Consider the following 12,296-nt stretch of genomic DNA (forward strand, 5'->3'; position numbering starts at 1 on the left):
TAAATGCCTGTGGCTGTTGTTTGTTGCAGTCCAGTTGCTTCCCCTCTCCCTCCAGCTCCTGTTATGTAATTGAATCATGGAAATAAGATAGTTTCACTTGTCAGAACAGTGTCAGGTAAGACTGAAACAGCACAAAGTGAGGGCCTGAGGGATCCACTGGGAGTAAAAGAAATGTACTTCATGTGGCAAATGGACTTTGGGGTGCGTATGTTGAATGCTTACGGTTCTTTTATGATTGCAGAACTGGTTCTGGGGTTGTGTTTCCACTTTGGAGTTATGTGGCATTCTTCAGGCTACTGGTATAGTGTTGTAGGAGAATGCTAACCACAATGTTGGTGGTTCAAACCCACAGCTCCTCCTTGGAAACCTTGTACAAGGATGCTGTGAGTTAGAAATGACTTGACAGGACTTAACGACAACTTCAGGCTACTGGTACACCCCAGCCATTGTCTTCCTAGCATGTAAGGAAGGGGTTAGTGAAAATATCCATGCATTAATTACTTTTTAAAACTAAATAGTACTGATTGTCAGATTTTTTTAATTATTTCCTAATTATGATAGAGTTCAGTTTAATTACAAGCCTAATCTAAATCGACCCTTTACTCATTTTTGCCTTTAATTTGTTTAAAAGTACGTTCTTTCCCTCAAATGAGGCCAACTCTAAATGATAACAGAGCCTGGCCATAGGTGATCAGTAAATATTTATGGAATGAATGAGGGATGGGAGTGGGTAGAGGTAGGAGGATGATGTTAATTAAGCACCTGACTCTGAGGGAAAGAGATGTGACGGTCTACTTTCATAAAGATGTACAACCTGGGAACCCCTAGAAGGCAGCTCTACCTGTCCTACAGGGTCACTGGGCTGGAGGGCAGTGGGTTTGGGTTTTTTGTTTTTGGTATAGCTTTTTATGGCCACAGTTCAGAGGATATCTTTGGCACATTAGTATTAAGTGCCATCGAGTGGGTTCTGACTCAGAGAGACCCTGTATAGGGTTTCCAGGGAGCAGAGAGTGGGTTTGAATCACCAACCTTTTGGTTGTCAATCCAGAGAGTATCCTGCATCACTACAGCCTAGTCCTAACTGATACCATTTGCAGAGGCCAGTGATATCCACTAGATGTCATTCTTTACTTTGCACTATTTTCTTGGTGCTGTAGGATAAGCATTGTACTGCTAACCTCAAGGTCAGCAGTTCAAGCCCAGCAGCCACTCCTCAGAAACCCTGTACAGGATTTCTATGCATCAAAACCAATCAACAGCACTGAACAGCAACAGCACTTGTTTACCTAGCTATTTCACTACATTGCACGCAGTGCGTTATTACTACATAGTAACTGTGTAGATACTGTCCAAGAGTGAAAATGCCGTAACTGGTCTCTCATATTGATAACCAGTTAGGGGGCAACTATAAAGACAAAAAATGTGCCTTCTGATTCTTACTCAGAATGGGGAAAACAGAAAAATCTGCTTGATGGTTCCAATAATCTGTAAAGAGAGTATAAAATATTATGTTCATTTTTATCACTATCTTTTCTATATGCATTTGTCTCTTTTACTAGATGTTAATGCTCTTTGAAGACGGGTATACCATTAATTTCAGTATCACTTCATAGAACCCACTGACCTCAAGTCAATTCAGACTGACAGCGACCCTTCATAGGGTTTCTGAGACAGCCTCATCTGTCTCCTGCAGAGTGGCGGCTGGTGGGTTTGAACCATTACCTTGTGGTTAGCAGTCCAACACCAACCCCACAGAGCCACCAACGCTCCTTACATAATTTCATAGTACTTCGTATATATAATGCTTCTAGACTCAAATATTTTTGAGTAACTGCTCTCTGTAACCTCAGCATCAAGGCTTAATTATCTGAGGTAGGGAAGTGTTAAACGTGTAAATTACCCTTCCCATAATAGCATTTGTGATTTAAAGGAGGCACATTTAATTCCTAGATTTTCCAAATATCTAGAACATACTAGATAGTGAAAAAGCATCTACTGTATAGTTCAAGAAGTAAATAGTAATAGTAAATAGACTTTAGAAGTAAATAGTAATCAGATTGCTGGCAGCAAGTATTGGACTAGATGTTATTGCAACATTTTAAGGTTTTAAAGTACAACACTGTTGTGTGTATTTCCAGAATATATTGTGAAGATAAGCAGACCTTCTTGCAGGATTGTGAAGATGATGGAGAAACAGCAGCTGGTGGGCGTCTTCTCCACCTCATGGAGGTAAAGTTACATTAAACGCCATTAATTTTGTTCTATATGAGCCATAGAATTTCTCAACAAAAACAAAGCTCCTAAGAAATAAACTAAATGTATATTAAATATATAATATAAATAAACACATAATATAAAATATAATGAATGTGTTAATATAATTGTCTTTGGTTTCATTAGTAGTTAATTTGTAAATATTGACTGAGTGAAATTTTGACCACCGGATATGGAGTAGAAAGCAAAGGGTTATAGCAAGTGCTATGGTTTCCAGCTTTTTCTAATTCATGTGTTACTATTGATAGCTGCCTTTAGGTCAGCCCCGGACTCATGGATGACCCATGCACACAGTATTGAACTGTTGTGATCCTTTAAGGTGACTGGAATTTCAGAAGTAGATTGCCAAGTCTTTCTTCCTTGTCAGTCTTAGTCTGGAAGCTATGCTGCAACATGTTCAGCATCATAGTAACACACAGTCTACCAATAACACACGGGTATTGGTTGTACTTATGTTTCCCATCTGGAAGGGAAGAATTCTACCACTGATCCTGAACCACCACTCTGCTCTTTCAACTCATGGTAGTTTGTTGTATGCCTTGGAGTTAGTTCTAACTCATAGTGGCCCTGTATAGGGTTTCCAAAGCTGTAAAGCTTTATGGGAGAAGAAAGCCTCATCTTTCTTCTACCAAGTGGCTGGTAAATTCGAACTGCTGACCTTGTGGTTAGCAGCCCACCGTATAAGTCACTATGCTGCTAGAGTTCTTCTTCAACTCATAGATACATAACTCTGGGCATTATTCTCTTTTTAAAAATTTATAGTTTATTTTTTCTTTGTAGAATTCATGCTAATTGGATAATGGACCTTCTGGAGAGATCCAGAATACTTCTGTATATTAAGTTATCCATCTCACTGTCTTTATTTCAGACTGAAAGAGTTTGTTGAATTTTTATTTGAATTTAAGTTTTGTTGGTGTTTTTTGTTTTATTTTTTAGCAACCATGTATTTAATTTTCAATAGCTCTTTCTTATTTGCTACTTTTCCTTTTTTATAGTGTCCTGATATCTATATGCAAAATCTAAAATTTCTGAGCATCCTAATGATAAGTTTCTAGGGTTTTTATTATGTTTTTGTTTTATATTATGTTGTTTGTTGTTTTCTTTCTTAAAATTTCCCTGGTCAATTTTAATTATCTTATCTTTTCTCTTTAATGTTTCTGATGGATTTTCCTTAATCTGTCTGGTGATCATTTATTGTCCGTTAATTTAAGAATGATTTTTGTTTTTTTTTATCTAAGGCAGTTGGTACAGTATTTTTTGCTATTGTATGTGGAGATTTGTTTTCTAATCAGACCTTTCCCTTGAGTAGGAGGTTGTAATTGGGTTAGGCTTGTGGACTTAGGGACATCATGTTAAGGGCAACATTTGACGGAGTGTCAAAGTGTGGAAGGCCTTCCTGGTGTACACCAGTGGTCTCTCCTGCAGTCTCTGTTCTCTCCAATGGTTTATTCAGCAGCGGGGGTCATGGTTTAGCTTAGGGGTAAAAAGATAAACTGTGAGCTATTCTAGTTAAAGCCATGAAGAATTGGAGCCCTGGTTATGTGGTCTCCCTTCATTCTGCCCAGTTACCTCAAAGTTTGGGACTTTAGGATGGTGTAGAACAGAATGTTTATTTTCTAAATTCCCTTTTTGTTCTAATATTCCATTCTCTGAATTGTTACGAATTCTCACTCATTATTTATTTGAATGGTTCTGAAAGTCATTGGAAATTCTCGTGTGTGATTGTGTATGTGGGTTCTGTTAAAACTTGCATTTTTGTACATGTATTATATATGTGTTCTCTTTTTATGCTTCTGAAAATAACAGATTTTAAATGTGAGGAATGTGTTGGTGATAGTATCCCGCTGGTACGGAGGTATTCTGATAGGACCAGATCGCTTTAAACATATCAACAACTGTGCCAGAAACATACTCCTGGAGAAGAACTATATAACTTTACCAGTAAGTGGTTATTGATCCTGTTTCTAGAAAATTTCTCATCACTGCCCATGCGGTCAAGCAAAACAAAAGATAGAAAGTTAAGTACAACTCTCTGTGTGTGATTGCATTAGGAAAACTTTTCAGGTAGGAAGTTGGTGCTTTAGGTTCTGGTGAGAAGATTGTGACTGTCCAGTTGTAACCTCGGGGAAGCCACTTCATCTCCCTGAACCTTAATTTCATAGGTTCATGGAGATTTATAATTAGGAAAACTTTTCAACACCATTTTGTTCCCACCCCCTAAAATTGAGGCCCAGAGAAATTGTAGCCAGTGTCATACAGACTAGATGTTCTTCTGAGAGCATTTTTGGTGGTGAAGTGCCATCAGTCTGCCTTCACAGTCACCCTCTGTAAGATTCCCCAGGAGTGGCTGGTGGGTTTGAATCACTGACCTAGTGGTTAGCAGTCCAGTGCTTATCCTACAGTGACACCACAGGCATTCTAAAATTGTATAATTCTCTTTTGAGTCACACTGTCTTCCTTTCCCTTGGCATGTCATTAGGTACCTTTTTTCCTCTTATTTTGAGTTAATTTTGTTTTATATTTAAAGTATGTTTTTATCTACTGTATTTAACCTTTATTTACTTACTATGGGAATTGAACATAGATAAAATAATATATAAATTATATAAGCATAAATATAATAGGTAAATGAACATTTTCCTAGATTATTCTTGATTGTTTTGAAAATATGACAGTAGACTATAAGTGAAGCAGATGGATGATACATATGGAAGTGATTCTATCCTTATCATTATGCATATTCTATATAACTATATTTAACGTTCCTTAGGCCAGTATCTTCAAAGAAATGGGAAGGTTTTTCATTGATTTGTGTCTTTCTTCAGGAGGAATCATCTAAGGCTGTGGGAAAGAACAAAAAAGTCAAAAAGGACAAGAAGAGGAGTGAACATTAATAATATCTAAAACTATACAAAAGGTTAATTGGTCTATAATCACATTCAAATTACACAGTCATCAAAAAATGTATTGTGCAGTGAGAGGATTCTTGACTGCTCAAGTCAGCCAGTTCATTGTGGACACCAGTATTGTCTTCTTTGGTTATGTTATATCACTTGCCAAAAATAGCAAACATAAAATATATCCATGTGTGTTTCAGACTTACTCAGAAAAAGTAATTTGAACGTAATCACCACTTCATCTAATTTTAGGAAGGTAGCCGTCACCCAGGGCAGTCCTAGAATTAACTGTCCATTTCACTTATGTGTCAAGTTCCTTTGTTATGTGGGTAAGAAATGTCTCTAGAGGCATATAAATGCCTGATTTTTTGTCATTGGAATTCTCATTCTGTTCAATGAATATTACCTTTTACTGCTCTTTATACCTTATTGGAGTAGGAGCTCACTAAAGATTGATCTTGGAGAGTTTCTACTTGTGATTTGAGTTGCTAAAAATGTCACCTTTCATTTGATAGTGTTCATCCTTGAGTACTGGATTCAGTGAAATATTCATGCGTATCCATCTGCAGATCTGTGCTGAGGTGGTAGTTCTCCTAACATTTGTTAGCATCAGTGTTATGCCTCAATTCTGTAGCAAATTGGTGATTGTGAAATTTTAAAAAGTGATTTTCTAGTTTCTCCCTGCTTTGGGTTAAGTCTTGTAAAGTTCCAGTTATAAGTATGGAGTGTCAGTAGACTTCTCCCACCCCAGCAATGTGTTAGTGTAACATTCTGCTTTCTTTAGTAACCTGGAAGTACCTTTCTTGTGCTCTTCATTGAGGAATTGGAACTGTTTTAGAAGTTATGGGATATTTATAGATTGGGATACAGGGTGGCAGAATAATGCTGGGTTAGAGCAGAAATTTGTGTAGAATAAATTTGATGCACATTGCCATTCCCACTCCAATTTTGTCAATTCCATGATTTTGTGGAGAGATGGAACAAACCTTTTGATTAAAACAACAAAGAAAACCCTCTGTTTTTTTCCAATCGGGTCAACTCTTCCTATTCATAAATGTTTAGTTGATTTCCTCTGCAAGTTTACCTCTAGGTGTTTAGGTAATAAATTTTATCTTTTAAATATAATAAGTAATGAAGTATTTCCTTTGAGATCTGATTGCAAAAATTTGTTAAAAGACAAAACAGTTGACCACACATTTGCTTGGAATTCCCTTCCCAAGGGAGGAAACTGAAATGAAGAGGCAGTTTTGCTTTTGGATGGCACTAGAGCATGAAAGGTATCAGAGAATATGGATAGACAGATATTTTTTTTCTTTTCTCTGATGTTTCGCCTTTAAAATATCCCTCCCTCATCCTTACTTGGTATTTTTAATAAAAATCTAATACATAGCCTTATATTGGGAATGGATTCTGAGAAATTAAATTATATTTGTTACAAGTATGTTTACTGTTGTCAGTTATTAAGAGTCCTCAGAATGACTCACATTACCTCAGGTTCCGTCAAGTTAATTATGTCCTATGTACTAGCTGTTAAAATCAGTCAAGAAATTAGAGACCATCCATTAATGTTAACATAATTTTCTAATTTTTGCATGTGAAAGGAGATAAAACAGCAAGAATTTGGTGCTGCAGAAAAGTAAACTAATTTTTCTACAACATCAAACAGAATTTATTTTATGATGTTTTATTTAATATTTATTTAGGTCTTTACAAAAAGCAAAGCACTCTTTATATCTCTATTCTAATTTACTCTTCTTTTTTAAAAAAATTAATTTTACATGTTTCTAAAAAATTATTAATCATATTTTACTGATTACAAATCTGATCTCCTTTGCCCAAAGTCAGCTAGCTAGTAAAGAGAGATTCAAAATTCTCTAAATTTTTAATCCTGAGTTATTTCATACTTCTATCATTATAGAGACCCTAACTAATGATAGTAGATTTTTTTCCCTCTATTTAAAATTTCTCTCGATTAGAGGATTTTCAGATTCTCCAAATAATAATTTTTATAGCCAGATTTATGCTGTGGCATATTTTACAGTATATTCTAGTAGTTGAAAATAGTATCCACATGCCAGTTTCAGAGCAAGTAGCATCTACTTTTTAAACAGGAATAGCAGTGGCTCCATCGAAAGTATGCTGTGGCCAAAAAAAGGTGTCTGTCAGGAAACAGAAGCTGTGTGAAGAGAATTGTATCAAAGTAATCATAACCAAGAAACAGCAGTAAGCAGGTATTGTTTGGAGGACGAGTGAAAATTTATTGGGAGAATTGCACAAATCACCTGTAATCTCACTATTCAGAGATGGCCATTGTTAACATTTGGTATGTACATTCTTCTATTTTTCTCCTATGCATGATTTTGTACATATGAATATTTTTCTTTCCACAGATATGGTATTAAATTGTATATATTGTTTTGTGTTCTGTAAATTTCATATAGAAGTGTAATATTGTTAACATTTTTCTCATGTCAATAAATATTCTATGGCATAATTTTTTGATTGTGGTGATTTATGTATAAAACATAAATTTTTCTCCTTTAGTCATTACTAGCTATACAATTCAGTGTTATGAAGTACACAATGTTATGTAACCATTACCACTCTATTTCCAAACTTTATTACTCCAAACAGAACCTCAGTACCCTAACCAGTAAGTTCCTATTCCCCTATACACCAGCCCTTGGGAACTTCAAACTTACCCACTTTCTTTTGGCCTACTCTAGATATCACTTGTAATGGAGCTCTGGTAGCATAGTAGTTAGGAATCGGGCAGTGAACCACAGGGTCAGCAGTTCGAAACTATCAGCTGTTCTACGGGAGAAAGATGAGGCTTTTCTGCTCCCGTAAAGATTTACAGCCTCAGAAACCCTGTACAGGGTCACTATGAGTTGGAACTGACTCCACGGCACATAACAACAAGAGATATCACTTGTAAGTGGAATCATACAATAGTTTTTCCTTTGTGTCTGGCTATTTCAGTTAGCATACTATCACATAGCATACAAGGTGCACCCATGTTTTACCTTATGTCTGAATTTCATTCATTTTTATGACTGAATTATAGTCAATATTTCTATATACCACATACTGTTTTTTCATGTCATAGCATAACTAGTTCCAACTTATTTTCAATTTTTAACTTGTATCTAGCATTTCATTATTCAATAACACCCTGAAAAACTACACTACTTTGTCTGAACAAAGGTTTGTATGTAGCTCTGATTACTTTGTTAGGAAAAATTCCTACAAATGGAATTTCTTGGTCAAGAGTTTCTACTGTCTTAATAGCTTTTGGTTTAGCCAAATCACTCTCCAGAAAACTATTACCAGTTCACACTTTGCTTTTCAACATTTATAAAAGGTCTTGTGCAACAGACTGCCTAATGCAATGCGTTGTTTGATTTCTTGGCTGCTACTTCCATGAGTGCTGATGGTTGATCCAAGAAAAATGAAGTCTTTGACAACTTCAATCTTTTCTCCATTGATAAGAATGTTGTTTACTGGTCCAGTGGTGAGATTTTTGTTTTGTTTACGTTGAGATACAATCCATACCAAAGTCTGTGGTCTTTGATCTTCATCAGTAAGTATTTTGCACTTTCATCAAGCAAGGTTGTATCATCTGCATAGCGCAAGTTATTAATGAGTCCTCCTCCATTCCCGATGCCATGTTTGTCATCATATAACCCAGCTTCTTGGACTATTTGTTCAGCACACAGGTTGAATAACAATGGTGAAAAAACACAACCCTGTCTCACACCTTTCCTAATTTGAAACCATTACTGTTCCCTTGTTCTATTCGAACAACTGCTTTGGTTTATGTACAGGTTCCTCATGAGCACAATTAAGTGTTCTGGAATACTCATACTTCACAGTGTTGTCCATAGCTTGTCATGATCCACACAATCCAAAGCCTTTGCGTAGTCAGAAAAGCACAAGTAAACATCTTTCTGATGCTCTCTGCTTTCAGCCAAGATCCATCGGACGTTAGCAATGATATCCCTCGTTCCACAGCCTCTTCTGAATCCAGCTTGAACCTCTGAAAGTTCTCTGTCAGTGTTTGCTTGCAGCCATTTCTGTATTCCCTTTAGTAAAACTTGACTTGCATGGGCTATCAAGGATATTGTCTAATGATTTCCGTATTCTGGTGTGTCACCTCTCTGTGTAATGGGCACAAATATGGATCTCTTCCAATCAGTTAGCTAGATAGTTGTCTTCCAAATTCCCTGGCATAAATGAGTGAGTGCCTCCAGTGCTGCCTCTCTTTGTTGAAAGACTTCAATTTTTATTCCATCAATTCCTGGAGCCTTGTTCTTTGCCAATTCCTTCAGTGCACCTTGGCCTTCTTCCTTCAGGATCATTGGCTCTTGAAATGGTTGAACATCAACCATTTCCTTTTGGTATAATGACTTTCTGTATTCCTTCCATCTTCTTTTGATGCTGTCTGCATCATTCAATAATTTGCCCAGAGAATCCAAAGCTTGAATTTTTTCCTTCAGTTCCCCCAGCTTGAGAAATGCTGAGCGAGTTCTTTCCTTTTGATTTTCTAATTCCAGGTATTTGCACATTTCATTATAATATTTGACTTTGTCTTCTTGAGCTGACGTTTGAAAGTTTCTGTTCAGCTCTTGTACCGCCTCATTTTTTTTCATTTGCGTTAGCATCTTTACACTGGAGAGCAAGTTTCAGAGTGTCTTCTGGCATCCATTTTGGTCTTTTCCTTCTTTCTTGTCTTCTTAATGACCTTTTGCTTTCTTCCTGTTTGATGTTCTTGATGCCATCCCAAATTCTTCTGATCTTTGGTCTTTAGTGTCTAATGTATCAAATATGTTCTTCCAATAATCTCTAAATTCAGGTGGGATATATTCAAGGTCATATTTTGACTCTCGTGAACTTGTTTTCATTTTCTTCAGCATTATTCTGAATTTGCATATGAGCAATTGATGGTCTATTTCACAATCTGCCCCTGGCCTTGTTTGGGCTGATGATTCCATCATCTCTTTCTACAGATATAGTCAGTTTGATTTGTGCGTATTCCATCTGGCGAGGTCCATGTTTATAGTTGTCTTGTATGTTGTTTGAAAGTATTTGAAATGAACAAATTATTGGTCTTGCAACCTCCCATGCTATCTCCCAAGGTTTGGGGATCAAAGCTGCATAACAGGTTTTCTCAACAGAGATGAATTTTCCTCTGGAACATTTTATTCTCAAATGGTTTATTACTTGGTCATCTAAAGCATTGAGGTCACATTAACTTTGCCACATCCCACTCACTCTCTGAGAATACTCTGAGCATCCTTACAACTTGAGGTATATCAACTTTGCCCTCTGCTATTTTTCTACTGATACATTTGTGTCTTTGGTAGCTCTAGTTGGAGTTGGTATGTACCTTTCTGGATGAGTCAATTTCAAGATAATGAATCTGAAGTGTGACGAGCTCTGCATAGCACCAAAATTGAAAAATCATGTATGGGATTCACCAATGTAATCCATGAAGCCAACTCCTTCCTGTTTTGTTTATCAGCTGAGACACAGCAACCATCTAAGATAAAAGTTGGGAAGTTGGTTGCTATAAGAAAAAACAAAAACCCCACAGTCAAGGTGTTGTTGCAACTGCCTTCTTCCATCTACATTCCTGTGCTAAGAGCTTTCTCTAGTGGCTTAAACCTGCTCTTCGTGTACACCACAGGCTGGAAATCCCAGAGACATTGATGCCACCCTCAAACCTCAGCATTCCTAGCTAACGATTTAACAGCTCCCTTACAACTCCAGGGAATAACTTGGAGGCGCATGCTTTGTATTAGTTTCCAGAGCTTCCTAGTGGGATTAAGCCTCAGTCAACCCAAGTTATAACTTGCCTGACAACACCCCCTTATTGCGTACCTTCCAATATTTCTTGGAATTACCTTCCAAATATACTACTTGCACTTAAATCCTTTTCTCAGGATCTGTTTCTGGGAAAACTCACACTAAGACACTTGTCTATTTGCCTACTCTCCCTTACTGCTGGTTTGGAATACACACTGATCCCTGACGCAGTTTTAAGCAGCTCTTCATTGTAATCCTTCATGCCAATCTGGGCTCAGTGGGATGGCAAATGAATTGGGTCTTGCTACTCTGCCCTGTGTTGTGTGGCGCTGGAGAGTAGCAAGACAGTTCATCTGCCTTGTGCCTTGGTGCGGACTGTTAACTGTACGGTTGGCAGTTCAAATCCACCATCCACTCCTTAGGAACCATATACAGGGTCGCTATGTGTCAGCACTTAACTAGCAGCAGCAACCTGCCCAGATCTTCAGAGGTGTCCCAAGTGAACTTCCTTACCCTTAATTTTTACATTTAATTATATTTCTTGAAGTCTTATTTCTTCAACTTCTCCCTCTTACTAACACCCTTGCCTCTCTATATACTGAGGGGTTTTTTTTTGTTTTTTGTTTTTACCTTCTACAGAAGAAATCAAATTACAGTATCTTACAATTTCTATAGCCTCAAGTTTGCACTGTAGATCCATAGGCTGTCTGCTGGGGGAGAGATGTGGGCTCTGGTGCTACATGTATATATGTGTGTTGGTGGACTTGGGATGCATATGAGTGTGGGGTTTATGGCTGTATCTGTGTTGTTTATTAACACAGATACAGCCATAATCTTTCTGCTTTACAGTAACAGTTAGACAGGTTTCTATTCTAAAAAAGACTCACAGGACCCCAAATGACCATGCTTACAAATCTATGGTGTATTGCAAGAAAAGGATCCAATATAGCAACAGCATTAAAGAAAGAGATGCAGCATGGTCAACGGCATCTGGAAAAGCCAAGTCTGAAGTTTTTTGTGGCCTTGCAGATGTGCTTCTCTAGACTCCGGAACCATTGATATGTACTTGGAAACAGGAAGCTCAAGTTGGAGTCTCCAGGGAGTCCTAAGAGAAATCTCAGCATGGCCTTGCTGGTCATATAAGTAGAGCCTTGCTATGCAATTCCAACAGCAGAACCCTGTGGATCTCATGGAGACAGTGTGCAAATCATGAATCTCTTTGTTAGCAACAAACAGTGCTGACAGACTAGAGGAAATTGCCCTGAAAACTTCTTAGATTCATAGTTTTAAGGTGTAATAGTTAGGATTCTGTCAGCT

At 37.3% G+C, this 12,296-nt stretch overlaps 1 protein-coding gene across 1 annotated transcript in view; it reads left to right on the forward strand.

The window, feature by feature from the left end:
- The window catches only part of IMPACT (impact RWD domain protein), a 28,396-nt gene extending 23,228 nt beyond the window's left edge, over positions 1 to 5,168 (forward strand). The window contains exons 9-11 of the mRNA XM_006835026.1: positions 2,139 to 2,229; positions 4,081 to 4,215; positions 5,100 to 5,168. Coding sequence (XP_006835089.1) covers positions 2,139 to 2,229; positions 4,081 to 4,215; positions 5,100 to 5,168 — 295 coding nt within the window. The remainder of the gene's footprint in view (positions 1 to 2,138; positions 2,230 to 4,080; positions 4,216 to 5,099) is intronic.
- The last annotated feature ends 7,128 nt before the right edge of the window (positions 5,169 to 12,296 follow it).

This window comes from Chrysochloris asiatica, unplaced genomic scaffold (assembly GCF_000296735.1).
Source record: "Chrysochloris asiatica unplaced genomic scaffold, ChrAsi1.0 scaffold00015, whole genome shotgun sequence".
NCBI lineage: Eukaryota > Metazoa > Chordata > Mammalia > Afrosoricida > Chrysochloridae > Chrysochloris > Chrysochloris asiatica.